Here is a 13,890-nt window from a genome sequence, read left to right on the forward strand (position 1 = left end):
CTGAGCCCAGATTCAATCCCCGGGTCATCCTGACACTGGGGCCGGTGTTCTTACTCGCTGAGCCACCTGGCTGACCCTGGAAAGATTCTTTTTGCCTTTTTCTTTTTTGGAGGGCAATTGGGGTTAAGTAACTTGCCCAAGGTTACACGGTTAGTTTTTTTGTGTGGGTATTAAGTGTCTGAGGCTGGAACCGAACTCGGGTCCTCCCGACTCCAGGGCTAGTGCTTTACTCACTGCACCTATTACTCACTAACCTATTAGACATTTTCAGTTGAATGTCCAGCAAAACCAGAATTTCTCTTCTTTCCAGTTTACTTATTTCACAGAATCACAGCATTTTAAAGCTGTAAAGAAGCTTAGAGGCCATCTAGCCCAAACTCTGCAAAGAGATCCTCATCCTATAGATGAGGAAACTGAGGCTTAGGGTGTGAAGTGAATTGCTCAAGGTCACAGAGATATTGAGTTACACAGCCAAGACTAAGTAAGCTTTCTGACTGCAAGTTAAGAACTATTCCGATGACACCATGATTAAGTCTATTTGTATACTGGAAAATCTCTGCAACTCTCTATTTCCAGAATAACAGTATAACAAACAGTGGCTAATGCCTTCATGCCAATGCTTTTAACCCTTTCAGTAGAGGTTGAATTTTTAAGTTATATCAGTTGAGATGGACAAAAGGGGACAGGATTCTTTTTTTTTTTTCTCACACAAGTAAACAAACCAATTTCAGTAGCTATTCAAAATGTAATCAAAATTTTATTATAATCTCTGTGCTTACCTAATGAGAAAGATTAAATATTTACTTAAATCCCCACCATTTTCCTAATTTATTTGGGAAATTTACAGGCTTTCACAAGATTTACAAACTTGTTGGGGAAGTAAGATCTGCAAATAAGAAACAAACAAGAGACCAATCTTTCCTGCAAATGTCTGTAAAAATATAATATACAAAATAAGATGAGACTGGAAGATTAACAAAGAACTTTGAATATCACTAATTATTACATATATTTTACTCTTGGAAACCACTGGATATTCTTTAAGTTTCAGAAGGCAATGGATATTATAACAGCAAGATGGTTCAAAACCTAAATTTGTTATTGCTCTTAAGAAACACATCTGAAGAGGTTCCCACAGTCCTGATAAATGCAAATTATGAGTCCTCTGAAATGACTGAATGTATCTGAATTCACAACATTTGAAGATAATATTCTGTAAAATATGATATAATAATGATGTGCAAACCTGAAAGCACTATAAAATGCTGCTAATAATATGATTGAAAATAATATTTAAATTATTTACATATCATATTTATATGATAAACTATTATTACTAAATGTTTCAACATCATTAATACTGATGATAACATATCATTTAGAAGTAGAAGTAGTAGTATTTACATAGCACTCTGAGGTTTGCAAAGCATTTTAAAGATACTCCCTCATTTTATCCCTTCAATGATCGCCTGGGAGTTGGGTACTATTTTATAGAAATGGAGCCAAACAGAGGTTGTGACTTGCCCAAGGTCACACAGTTGGTAAGTATCTGAACAGGATCTAAACTAGGGTTTTCCTGACTACAGACCTAGCACTCTATTGCCCTGGATGCTTCTAATATACTGTTAGTGAAGGTGTGAACTGCTCCAGCAATTGTGGGAAGCAATTTGAAATTGTGCTTTTTCAAAAGTGACTACAATGTCTAACTGTTTTGATACAGGGATCTCATTGATATACGAAAAAGTTCATATCCAGAAAGACCTCTTATACCGCCCCCCCAAACTACTCATAACATCATTTTGAAGTAGCAAAGAATTAGAAATAAAGTAGATGGTCATCAACTAAAAATAACTAATAAAATTGTGGTACATGAATAAAATGCTTTTTCACTGTGCAATAAGAAATGATGAATATAAAGAACTCAGAGAAGCAAAGGAAGGCTTTAGGAATTAATGCAGAAGGAAATAAGCAGAACCAGGAAACAATATACACAAAGGCTGAATAATGAAAATGGAAATGCTCTCATGGGCTCGCACACGAACACCCCACCACCAACTGAACACTGTTGTTCTAATAATCAAGCAGGGCTCTGGAGAGGAGAGGAGAAAATGTTCTTCCTTCCTTCCTTTGCCTAGGTGTGTGACTGAATGCAGAAAATTGCAAAAACTCTCCAACACAGTTCATATATTGCTAAGTTTTGCTAAATTGAACTTCTTTTCTTTCTTTTTGCGTTCTTTATCACAAAGAATAAGAAAGGAAGGATATGGGGGCAGCTAGGTGGCACTCTGAATAGAGCACTGGCCCTGGAGTCAGAAGGACCTGAGTTCAAATCCGGCCTCAGCCACTTAACACTTTACTAGCCATGTGGCCTTAGGTAAGTCACTTAACCCCAATTGCCCTGCCTTCCCCCCTCCAAAAAAGCAAAAACAAAACAAAAACAAAAGAAAGGAAGAATATATTCAGAAATTAAGTTCATATAAAAACAAAAGGCATTAAAAACTTTTTAAAGTGAATTATTTTGTTGCATATGCAAATTATCAACCAGAAAAATTCTGCTAATGCTCCAATATTCTTTTTTAAAGAAGGAGAATAATCTTCTGGAAACTCATAGGTTCCCTCACTTTATTTTGCTGTCCTTTGTACTGAATATCATAATGCCTTTAGGAAAATAACTAGTGTTACTTTTATAACACTTTTAAAAATTAAGTAATTACTTGTTGCCAGGTACTATGCTAAACACTAGGGATACAAAGAAAGGGAAAAAAAGTCCCCAAGTCAAGGAGTTCACAGTCTAATGGAGGAGACAACATGCAAACAAACATGAATAAACAAAATATATACAGGATAAATTGGGCAGATGACACACTTTCTCATGTTGTTCTGGACTCAAGTTTTACTCATTTTTCCTTCTCACTCTTAATTTATCTGCTTGTAAACTACGTTTTTATTCAGGTTTTCTCACTTGAACTTTTGGTTCTTCAGCATTTCTAATGTACTCCAATTCACTTATCTATGGTTTCATTCCACATTTTTAGGCCCTTCCCAACTATACTATTGCACAGACCCTAGAATGAGACTGCTGGGTATCCTCAGCTTTCATGCTTTTAGGGATATCTGCATCAGTCCAGCAAGTGTAGTTGCCAAAGTTCACTTTTAAAATCCACCTTTTACTTCTAAAGCTCTTGCCTTCAAGGGAAGGCAGAAATAGTATCAATGCTTGGGCACCTAAAGTCTTCATTTTCCTGCTTATAATTTCATAATCCCTAGAGATGTTTTCTATATGCCTCCTGGTAGCATGTATACCTCCAACATCCTTCTGATAATATATAAATTAGTTAAAATAATGTTTGTCAGTATCTTACAATTTAATAATGAAAGAAAATCAGGAAACATTTTAGATTTGATCCCCATTAACAAGAATGCATTATACTCTACAGCTGTAATTCTGCAGAAATATAAATCTACCAGAAATGCCTCTCAGTTGCAGAAATATTATCAAGAAGAGGAAGAATCTTTCATATGCAGAATCATAAAATTTCTAGAGTAGCTCTTAATTGGAAACAGGCTGGTGAATACTGTTGTTTAGTATACAAATGACTTGGCACTAATGAGATGGACACTAGGTAATGTAACTTTTCTGGAGGAACATTTTTCTTCATAGTTTGAAAACTCATTTCCCCTGGATTGTAATAGGTAAATTCAATAAGGATTTTTTTAAAAGCAGGTTTATATATATATTTACCCACATGATATTATGTAAACAATATACATAAGGTATTTAGATATCTACTTAGATAATGCTACTGAGTATGTATGAGTCAACATTTAATATGACAGATGCAAAAAGATAATGCAATTTTGTATTACATTAAGAACTGCATATCTCCTAGGAATAAGAAAGTGACAGTCTTATTTTGTCTTGGTCAGATCACATTCAGAATATTATGTTCAATGCCATACTTTTGGAAGCATACTTATAATCTGAAGAGAATCAGAGGAAGGCAACCATGATACTGAATTGCTTTTAGTTCATGCTATGTGAGGATTCACTGAAGGAGACAGAAAAGGATGTGTTATCAGGTAGCATGAGTGAAATTTAGTCAATAGATAGCCCAAGTAGTACACATATCAAGTACTCTAGAGAAAGAGGTTAACCACTGGTGGAAAACCCTGTGGAGGATTTCTGGGAAAATATGGTCAAAAGTTGACCAGGATGAAGGTCTAGATGGGTTAATCTCTAGTATTGGAATGGCTACCCATCTTAATGAGATTACAGAATAATTACACAAAATTATTAAAGTACTTATTAGCTGTAACTGGTTTCTCAGACTAGTGATAGTCTTTTTTTTTTAAACAACAAGGCAAACGTTAAAGGCTTACCTGAGAACTAATCATACGTTGAGATGAACGAGCAATATTTGCAGGCAGACCAAAAAAACTAGGTTTATCATCTTCCGGTAGCTTTTCAATAACAGCACGAAAGTCCTAAGCATAAAAATAGATAAGTACATCTTTAATAAAGTCTGCTCTTAAGTCTAGCTAAATCAGCCAAGAAAATAATAAAGGGAAATCCAGCATAGTTGGTGAAGCTGTGAATTCATCCAGCTACTATGGAAAGCAATTTGGCACTATGTCCAAAAAGTGACTAATCTGTGCATAATTATTAGAATGGCAAAATCACTACTAGGTCTGTAGCATAAAGTAATCAAAGGAAGAGGAAAAGATATATAGCAGCTCTTTTTGTAGCAGCAAAGAACTGGAGACCTAGAGGATGTCCATCAATTGGGGACTAGCTGAACAACTTATGGTATTTGAATTAATGGAACACTACTATGTAGTAAGAAATGATGAAAAGAGTGGTTGTAGAGAAGGCTAGGAAAAATTTATATCAATTGATATAGAGTGAAGTGAACAGAACTAGGAAAATAATTCATATCACAGTGATACCATTGTAAAGATAAATTACTTTGAAAAACTTAAGAACTTTCATCTACACAATTACCAACCATGATTCCAGAGGACCAATGAAGCATATGATCAAGCACCTGAGAGAGGTGAAAGACTCAGAATGCAAATAAAACATTATTTTTTTGACATGGCAAATTGGGGAATTTATCTTCTTTGACTATAATTAATTATAACAAGAGTTTTGCCTATTTTTGAACTGGGGTGGAAGAAGTTGGGAAAAAAAGAGAGTTTTTTTTGTTAATTGAAAAAAAAAGACAATAGTCTAACAATTTTATCAATGTATTGTTATAGATAATTATAATGCAAATGTTGAAATTAACAAATTAATCAAGAGGTAAAAACCTTAATCCAAGCTCAGGATTTAATAAAGAAGAGAACAAATTTAAAAACAACAAATATGCAAAGAAAATATTTTTGTTCTGTGTCTCCTAGGTCCATGCAGGGTTAAACTTCTTTAGGCCCATTTTCCTTCCTTCTTTTCTTGTTTTAGAAAAAAAAAATTGTAGCGAGTGTTATTATAATTCTTGTTCTAATAATTTCTCTCAGCGTCACCTAGTAAAAGTTTTTTTTTTTTTTACTTTTCTTTGTATACTTCTGCTTGATATTGATTAGGATACTTATTTCCTTGAATAATATAACTTATTCAGCTATTCACTAATTCTGGAAAGTATATATTATTTCTAACATTTTACTACTATTAAGGCAGCAATTGTGAATATTTAATATAAATGCATCCTTTTCATACTAAGTTCTTGAAAAGGAGTCAAAAACAATAAGATTTTAGAGTTGAAAGTTATAATAATTTTTGGTGGCTTTATTTGCATTTTACATTACATTTGCAAATTGCCCCTCCAAAATGTTTGTATTGAACAACAATCCTACTAATGATGTATTAGCATGCCTTTATAAACATAAGATTTTCATCAATTTAAAATATATTTTGACATTCTATTAAGTGAAATATGGTATCTTAAGGTTTTTTTTTTTTACTTTACATTTCTCCTATTAGGGAATATGAGCAATTTCTTGGTCACAAGACAAACAAGATGACGAACTAGCCATTTTTTTCTAATCCTCATCATTCCTAAAACCTATCTAAAATAGGAATATATGCAAGTCACAGCAATTTCAGGATACCAAAAACTCTAATGAGGTAAAAATTTGAACTGAAAGCAAAGAAAGTTAATCCCTGCCAAGCTTATTCATCCCTCCTCCACTGCCTACCACCACTGAGGCATATGTAAGAGATCATTCATAAATGTACAACAGAATAATAATAATAATGACCAAAATAATAAATTTTTAAAAACTGACATTTATATGGCACTGACTATGTACCAGGCAATGTGCTAGGAACTTTATAAATATTATCTCAACTGATCCTCAAAACAACCTTGTGGATAATAATAATAATAGTAATATTCTTTACATTTTCCAGTTGAGGTAATGGGGATAAACAGAGGTCACATGACTTGACCGGGGGTCACACAGTCAGTAAGTTTCTGAGGCTGTATTTGAACTCAGGTTTTCCTAACTCCAGGTCCAGTGCTCTATCCAATCTAAACCTCTATCCAATCTAAACACAAAAGTATCTCTCTGGCTCCTCCGCCTCCGCCACCACCACCACCACACACACACACACACACACACACACACTCAAGTGCCAGGGAAAACCAAAAGACAGAATCTTGCTCTTGGTAGGACAGAAAAGCTCAGACACAGAACTGAGGATCAGAAAGAACTGGGTTAGGACACCTGTGTGGCTATGTTTCACTCCACTACATCTGAGGGAAAGAGCCTAGTATACAGCTGGGCCCAATTCTAGTCCCCCAAAAGTCAGCTGGGATAGAGATTGAGGATGGTGAAATACAAATTGTCCAGCATGGGAGAAGCCTGAGACAGTTTTGAGGTTCAGCCACCAAGGAAATGACAATCAAAGGAGAAGGAGGTAGAAAGAGAGCAATGTGGGGAAATATAAAGGGAAAATACTGAAAATGCCAAAGATCTCAGGAAGAAGAAAATTTAAACACTCATAGTATAAGCAGATAAATCAATTGGCAAGATTTTAACAACAGAAGGGAATATGACCTCCAGATCAGCTCAAATAGTCCAGACATTTAAGTCACAGAAAAAATTAACTAATACCCAATAAGACATAGGACCTTGTGGATTCCCAAAAGAGCATGGGACCACAGAAGAATTTTCCTTAAGAGTTTAAAAGAGAAATGAGATTTGTGAAAGAATTTATGGCCTGCACAGTAGAAATAACTGGCAGTATAGAAAAACTTGAATTCACAGTGGCAAGTCTCCTCGATAAAACAAAAGTGAGGATAAATGATTGGGGATGCAATTTTTGAGAGCAAATGTTAAAAGAAGAAAAGCAGAAAGCAATTAGGTTAAAAGAAAATTATCTCCATGCAAGCAAAACATATTGGTCTCAAAAATCGGATGCATAGAAAAAAAAATTTAAGGATTATAGATAGGTCTTCCAAAAGAACATGACAAGTCAAAAAAAACCTGATCAATATAATGTAAGAAATAAACAAGAAAACTGCCAGGAACTTCCAAACACAAAGAATTTGAGCATCTTTACAAATAGTTCTTAACAGTATATACAGTGAAAAGAGCACTGGCTTTGGAATCGGAGGACTTGGGTTCAAATCTCACTTCTGATGATTATGGCTTCTGTGACGCAGCAATTATGATATATATTTATTAAATAACTATAAATATTATTTAAAAACTATTAAATAACTATTATGTGCCAGGCACTGGGAATATAAGTATAATGAATGAAGACAGTTCTTACTCTTCCAACAAATAAAAATTTCATTATTCCAAGGATTTATTTGCCTAAACTAAAAATCATTGTCATTATCATCACTATCATCATCAACAAAAAAAGTTAAATGTCAGGACACTGTGGGAGGGATTGGGGAAACTAGCTGTTTTTTCTTTACTATGAATGAAATAAGTGATGTAATGGAATAATGTCAGTTTTGCTCTTGTAGGAAATGAGCATTTAAAAATGTAAATAAAATTTGTATGTATATATACATATGTATATGTATTATGATAATATGATAAAAAACTATTTGTACTTACCAAAATGCTACAGGAATTAGGTAGAGAAATAGAATATGGAAAAATGCTTTTCTTATGCCTCTGGTCTGATCCATTAATCACTGTGGAATTAAAAAACTGTTCCAAATAGGATCTAAGGACTCTGAGATCAAAAAAGTTATCTATACGGCCTCCATAAATAGCATTTTCAAGCAAGCCATGTACAAATTCCCACTGAATATCTTTGGTACCTGTCAATTGAAAAATATACACAACAAACATTTTAATTAATGTTGTTCCTAAAAATATTATCACTGCTATGGGCATTCAGGTACACTGAAATAAACACAATAATTCATAGTATTATCAAGAAATCTTTTTTAAAATTAAGGTTTAAAAATGGTTATAAGCAAATTCTCTTAAATACCTCCTAGAAATAAAAGTAGTAGGGGAGGCTAGGTGGCACAGGGAATAGAGTACTGGTCCTGGAGTCAGGAGGACCTGAGTTCAAATTCAGTCTCGAACACTTAACACAAAACTAGCCATGTGACCTTGGGCAAGTCACTTAACCCCAATTGCCCTACTTTCTCCCCTCCACAAAGAAAATAAACAGAAATAAAAGTACTATGCTATGGTTGTTGGAAAACAAGATGAAAAAGGTACAAAGAATCCTCTACTGAAAAAAAAACCAGGGTTTCTTCACTTTACCAAAATACATATTTCTATATGGTAGTATGTCTATTACCTATAGAAATGAAGCAGGAGGAATACAATACAATGGGTACTTTTAAAAGTTCACTTGGCTTTGCAACATATTATATGACTACCATTTATACTTAATTTTAAAAATTTAATATAGTTAAAATAAAATTATTTATGTTCCCTCAGCAGATGCCACCTTGATACCAGAATGAGAAAACTAATAATTGTGCTGGGAGATAATAGGAAGCTGAAGAAAATGATGAAAGCAAAAAATATTCATAAGAATAATCCGGAATTGATTTTACTCTTAGCATTTCCACTGTAGCTTCTGATTACAAAAAGACCTAGAAGCAATCACTAAGATTTTCATCACTACATTTTGGTAGCTTCACAAATAAAGGAAAGTGCTTCCTGTAATTTCATTGCCAGAATGAGTAAAAATAGGCCTTGAGGGAATTACAAAAGGCGTCCAGCAATTTTCTCACAAGTCACTTGCTCTTTGTAGCAACGACAACAGTGGCTCCAAAATAGGATTAAATTCCAAAGTGGTATTTGTCAATGACTTTCCTAAATCAATACTCATATTTCTAAATGTATCTGAAGTTTGCTAAATAGTAAATCACTATTTATTAACTTAGTTGAATAGAAAAGAATCAATACACCCTTAAAAATTATAATACTCCTAGAAAGAATGGATACGAGATATTCCTTGCAAATCTGACTTCAGAATAAGCCTTTTCCTAGCTATGACCAGATGTTAAATTGTATTATAAAGCAGCAATCAAAACTACTTGCTACTGGCTAAGAAATAAGAGTGGTACGTCAGTGGAACAGGTTAAGTACACAAGATATAGTAGTTAATGACTATAGTAGACTATAGTAATCTACTGTTTAATAAATCCAAAGACTCCAGCTATTGGGATAAGAACTCACTATTTAACAAAAACTGCTGAGAAAACTGGAAAACAGTATGACAGAAATTAGGCATAGACCAACATCCTATACTCTATACCAAGATAAAGTCAAAATGAGTATGTGGTTTAGATATAAAGGAGGATACTATAAACAAACTAGGAGAGCGAGAAATAGTTTGCCTGTCAGATCTGTGGAGAAGGGAAGAATTTATGACCAAACAAGACATAGAGAACATTGTGAACAGCAAAATGGATGATTTTGATTACATTAAATTTAAAAGTTTTTGCACATAGCCAATGCAACCAAGATTAGAAGGGAAGCAGAAAGATGGGAAACAATTTTTACAGTCAATATCTCTGATAAAGGTCTCATTTCTAAAATACATAGAGAACTGAGTCAAATTTGTAAGAATACAAGTCATTCTCCAACTGATAAATGATCAAACGATATGAACAGGTAGTTTTCAGAGGAAGAAATTAAAGTTATCCGTAGACATATGAAAAAATGCTCTAAATCACTATTGATTAGATATATGCAAATCAAAACAACTCTGAGGTACCAGATCACACATATCAGATTGGCCAACATGACAAAACATGATAAATGTTGGAGAAGATGTAGGAAAGCTGGAATATTAATTCATTGCTATTGGAATTGTAAACTGATATAACCATTCTGGAGAGCAATTTGTAACTGTGATTAAAGGCCTATAAAAATGTGCATACCAGAGAACATTACGAAATGCAAAATGGATAATTTTGATTACATTAAATTGGAAAGTTTTTGAACAAACAAAGCCAATGTAACTAAGATTAGGAGGGAAGCAGAAAATTGGGAAAGAATTTATTTATTTATTTATTTATTTTAAAGCAATTGGGGTTAAGTAACTTGCTCAAGGTTACACAGCCAGTTATTATTTCTGGGTGTGGTGCTGAGTATCTGAGCCCAGATTTGATCCCCAGGTCATCCCGACACTGGAGCTGGTGCTCTTACTCGCTGAGCCACCTGGTCATCCCTAAGCAAGTGGGGTTAAGTAACTTGCTCAAGGTTACATGGCCAGGTGTTTCTGGATGGGTGCTAAGTGTCTGAGCTCGGATTTGATCCCAGGTCATCCCAACTCTGGGGCTGGTGCTCTTACTCGCTGTGCTACCTGGCCACCCCACTTTCAAGCATTCTTGATGAAAAAATCAGAGTTGAACAGAAAATTTGACCTTCAGATATAAGAAGCAAGTGAAGCATGAGAAGGTAAACAGGGAAAAGAAATCATAAGGAACTTATCAAAGTTGAACTACTTATACATATATATGTCTATATAGGAGGGTATATGGGAGTATGAATACAAATGTGAGTGTGTGTATATATATGTCTACAGGTATACATAGACAGAGGGGACAGGACCAATTGAATAGGAAGGGATGATACTTAAAAGGTGAAATTAAGAGGTGAGAGAGGAATATAATGAGAGGGGATGGGGATAGACAGAATGGGGTCAATTATCTCATATAGAAAAGGCAAGGGAAAATTGTTACAACAGAGGGGAAGAATACAAAGGCAAAAGGAATGAGTCAACCTTATTTTCATTAAATTTGGCTTAGGGAGGGAATGACATATACGGGTATCTCATCCTACAAGAGAGAAGAGGGGAAGGGAAAGAGGGGGGGATAATGAAAGGAAGGACAGGCTGGGGGGAAGGGAAGTTGGAAGCACCCACTTTTGAAAAGGGACAGGATCAAAGTAGAGAATAGGACAAGTGGGGGCTTAGATAGGATAGAGGGAAATATAGTCAGTCTTTCACAATATATCCACTATGGAAATGTTTTGCAAAGCTACACATGTACGACCTATATTGAATTGCTTATTTTCCCAGTGAGGGTGGGTGACGAGGGAGGAAGGGAAAGGTTCTGGAATCCAAAGTTTTAAAATAAAATATTTTAAATATATATTTTTATTATTTTACATGTAACTGTGAAATGAGATATACAGGCACTGGGGCATAGAGATCCACTGTGCCCTACTGGAAAGTCAGAGGTGAGAGGGAAGAAGATATGGGAGAGGGCAGTTTGGGGGAGGGGATATTCAGTGGGATCGCTGTTTTGGGGTGGTGGGTAGGAAAAAAAAGGGGAGAAAATTTGTAACTCAAAATCTTGTGGAAATGAATGATGTAAGCTAAAAAATAAAAAATAGAGGAAAATAAATAATAAAAAGGAAAGAAAAAAGAAAAGATACTGGCATGTCAACAAAAAAATGGGTCTTCTGCACATGACAAAAGATGAGAATAGACAATAATGGAAAGATTGTGGAGAAAGAACAGAACTGTAGTTGAATGAAATAAAATGCTGTGAAAAGCTATGAACTAGTACATACATTCTGGAAAGCAATTTGGAATATTGCAAATAAAGTTGACTCAAATGAAAAAAAAAGAACAAATGTCTTTTACTCTTGTGTCTTCATTACCTTTTCTAAAGATAGGATTTTATTTTACTCATACATGCTGAAACTCAAATATAACAGTTTGGTTTTTATTCTATTTTGTTGTTATTTAAGCATTTTATTCAATAACTATGCATTTCTTTGACACAAAGGAAAATTTCCTTACTAAATGAGCATGCAGTTGAGGTTTTCACTATCTGAATCTCAGCATTATTTTTACACAATGGCTTCTTATTTATGTAAATTCAATGATATGTTTTAGGAGTAATATACTGAACTAGTAATCAGGAGTCATGACTATTACTAATTCTTTGGGTTGTCTTGGGCAAGTCACTTAATTTCTATGCTTTAGTTCCCTCAACTACTAAGTGGATATCTTAATACCTGCCACTACTTACTTCCCATAGGTATTCTGGGGATCAAATTAGGTGGTGAGAGTATCTTAAAAAGACATTAAAAAGTACTTATTAATTAAGCATTATTATATGTTCTCACAGAATTCATAGCCCAAATATTTTTTAAATTATTATTATAAAACTGAAATAGGTGAACTCTCAAGAATGTCCTAATCTCTGCCTTGGATGTCAAATCTTAACCTCTTGCTCATATGAAATAAAGTGCAGCCCCTTCATGTGGTAGAAGTAATACATGCTACAGACCACCTATCAAGCTGACTTTACACATGAATATTTGCTTGCACCTAGTGACTGAACCCTTGCCTGACTGTCTTGAAAGGCATCCCCACAATATTCTCTATGGAGCCTGGCTATTTATGAAGGCTCAGATAAGACATCTTGGCCTTGCAAGCTCTCATCATGTATAAGTTGACACTGTTAAGTCCCAAATTCCATAAAGGAGACTAGGTAAGGGAGACCAACATAGTCTAGCAAGCCTATCAAGAAGCAGAGTCATATAACTTTAGACACACTTCAGATATCATCTATTTGCAACACTTCATTCTTAAAGACAAGGAAACTGGAATCTTAAAAGATCAAATGACTGGTCCAAAGTCATATAAGTAGTAATAAAATATAGATTTGAACCCTGATACTCTGGTTCCAAATTCATTAGTCTCTCTACCACACTGAGTTATTTCACTTATAAATTATTTGAAGAAGATCTTACGGACAGATATATTGAGGAAAGGAATACAGACATTTAATATAGCCTTTTAAAAAGATATGCAATCTTGAGAAAAAAATTATGAACTTTCAGCACTCACCATCAAAAAGTCTGTCAATAATATTGTACCCAGCTCGAAGATCCGATAAAGAAAATTCATAAAATTTAGTCCAACCCTGTAATACCATAAAAGAAAAATAATTAAGCAGTGTATAATAAAATATTAATGAATATGATGGGCTATGCAGTCATTCACTCATTCATTCATTCACAGATATGGTGCTGGACAGTGAGAACACAATATTTCACACCTTCAAGAAACTCAAATGCTATATATAAGGAACAACAGCAACAGCCTGTTCAGAAATCAGAGTGCAAGAAAGTGAACAATGCACAATAATGCAAAAAAGTCAACTTGAGAAATTTTAGTGGCAAACATAGTCATCTGTATTTAATCCTAAAGGTAAAAAAGAGCATCAGAGCTTCCTGAACAGAATAGTAATATGGTAAAACTGATACTTTGGGGATATTAATTTGGCAACTTTGGAGGACAGACTGAAGATGACAGGGGCTAGAGGCAGGGAAATCATACTCATCATTTTAAAAGTGAAACAATGTTCAATATTTGCAACAAAAAGGAAACTAGCAAAGTTAAATAAATCTCTGCCCTAATCTCTTTCTTATATCACA

General features: G+C 34.3%; 1 protein-coding gene across 1 annotated transcript in view; it reads right to left on the bottom strand.

The window, feature by feature from the left end:
- Nucleotides 1–13,890, bottom strand: part of DYNC2H1 (dynein cytoplasmic 2 heavy chain 1) — a 429,393-nt gene that overhangs the window by 119,576 nt on the left and 295,927 nt on the right. Inside the window, exons 81-83 of the mRNA XM_069080147.1 lie at nt 13,301–13,376; nt 8,074–8,282; nt 4,381–4,485 (exon numbers count right to left, since the gene is read on the bottom strand). Of these exons, the coding sequence (XP_068936248.1) occupies nt 4,381–4,485; nt 8,074–8,282; nt 13,301–13,376 (390 nt within the window). The remainder of the gene's footprint in view (nt 1–4,380; nt 4,486–8,073; nt 8,283–13,300; nt 13,377–13,890) is intronic.

Source organism: Petaurus breviceps, unplaced genomic scaffold, assembly GCF_028583685.1.
Source record: "Petaurus breviceps papuanus isolate PSGF00001 unplaced genomic scaffold, PetGlider_PUasm1.0 91133, whole genome shotgun sequence".
In the NCBI taxonomy this organism is placed as follows: Eukaryota; Metazoa; Chordata; class Mammalia; order Diprotodontia; family Petauridae; genus Petaurus; species Petaurus breviceps.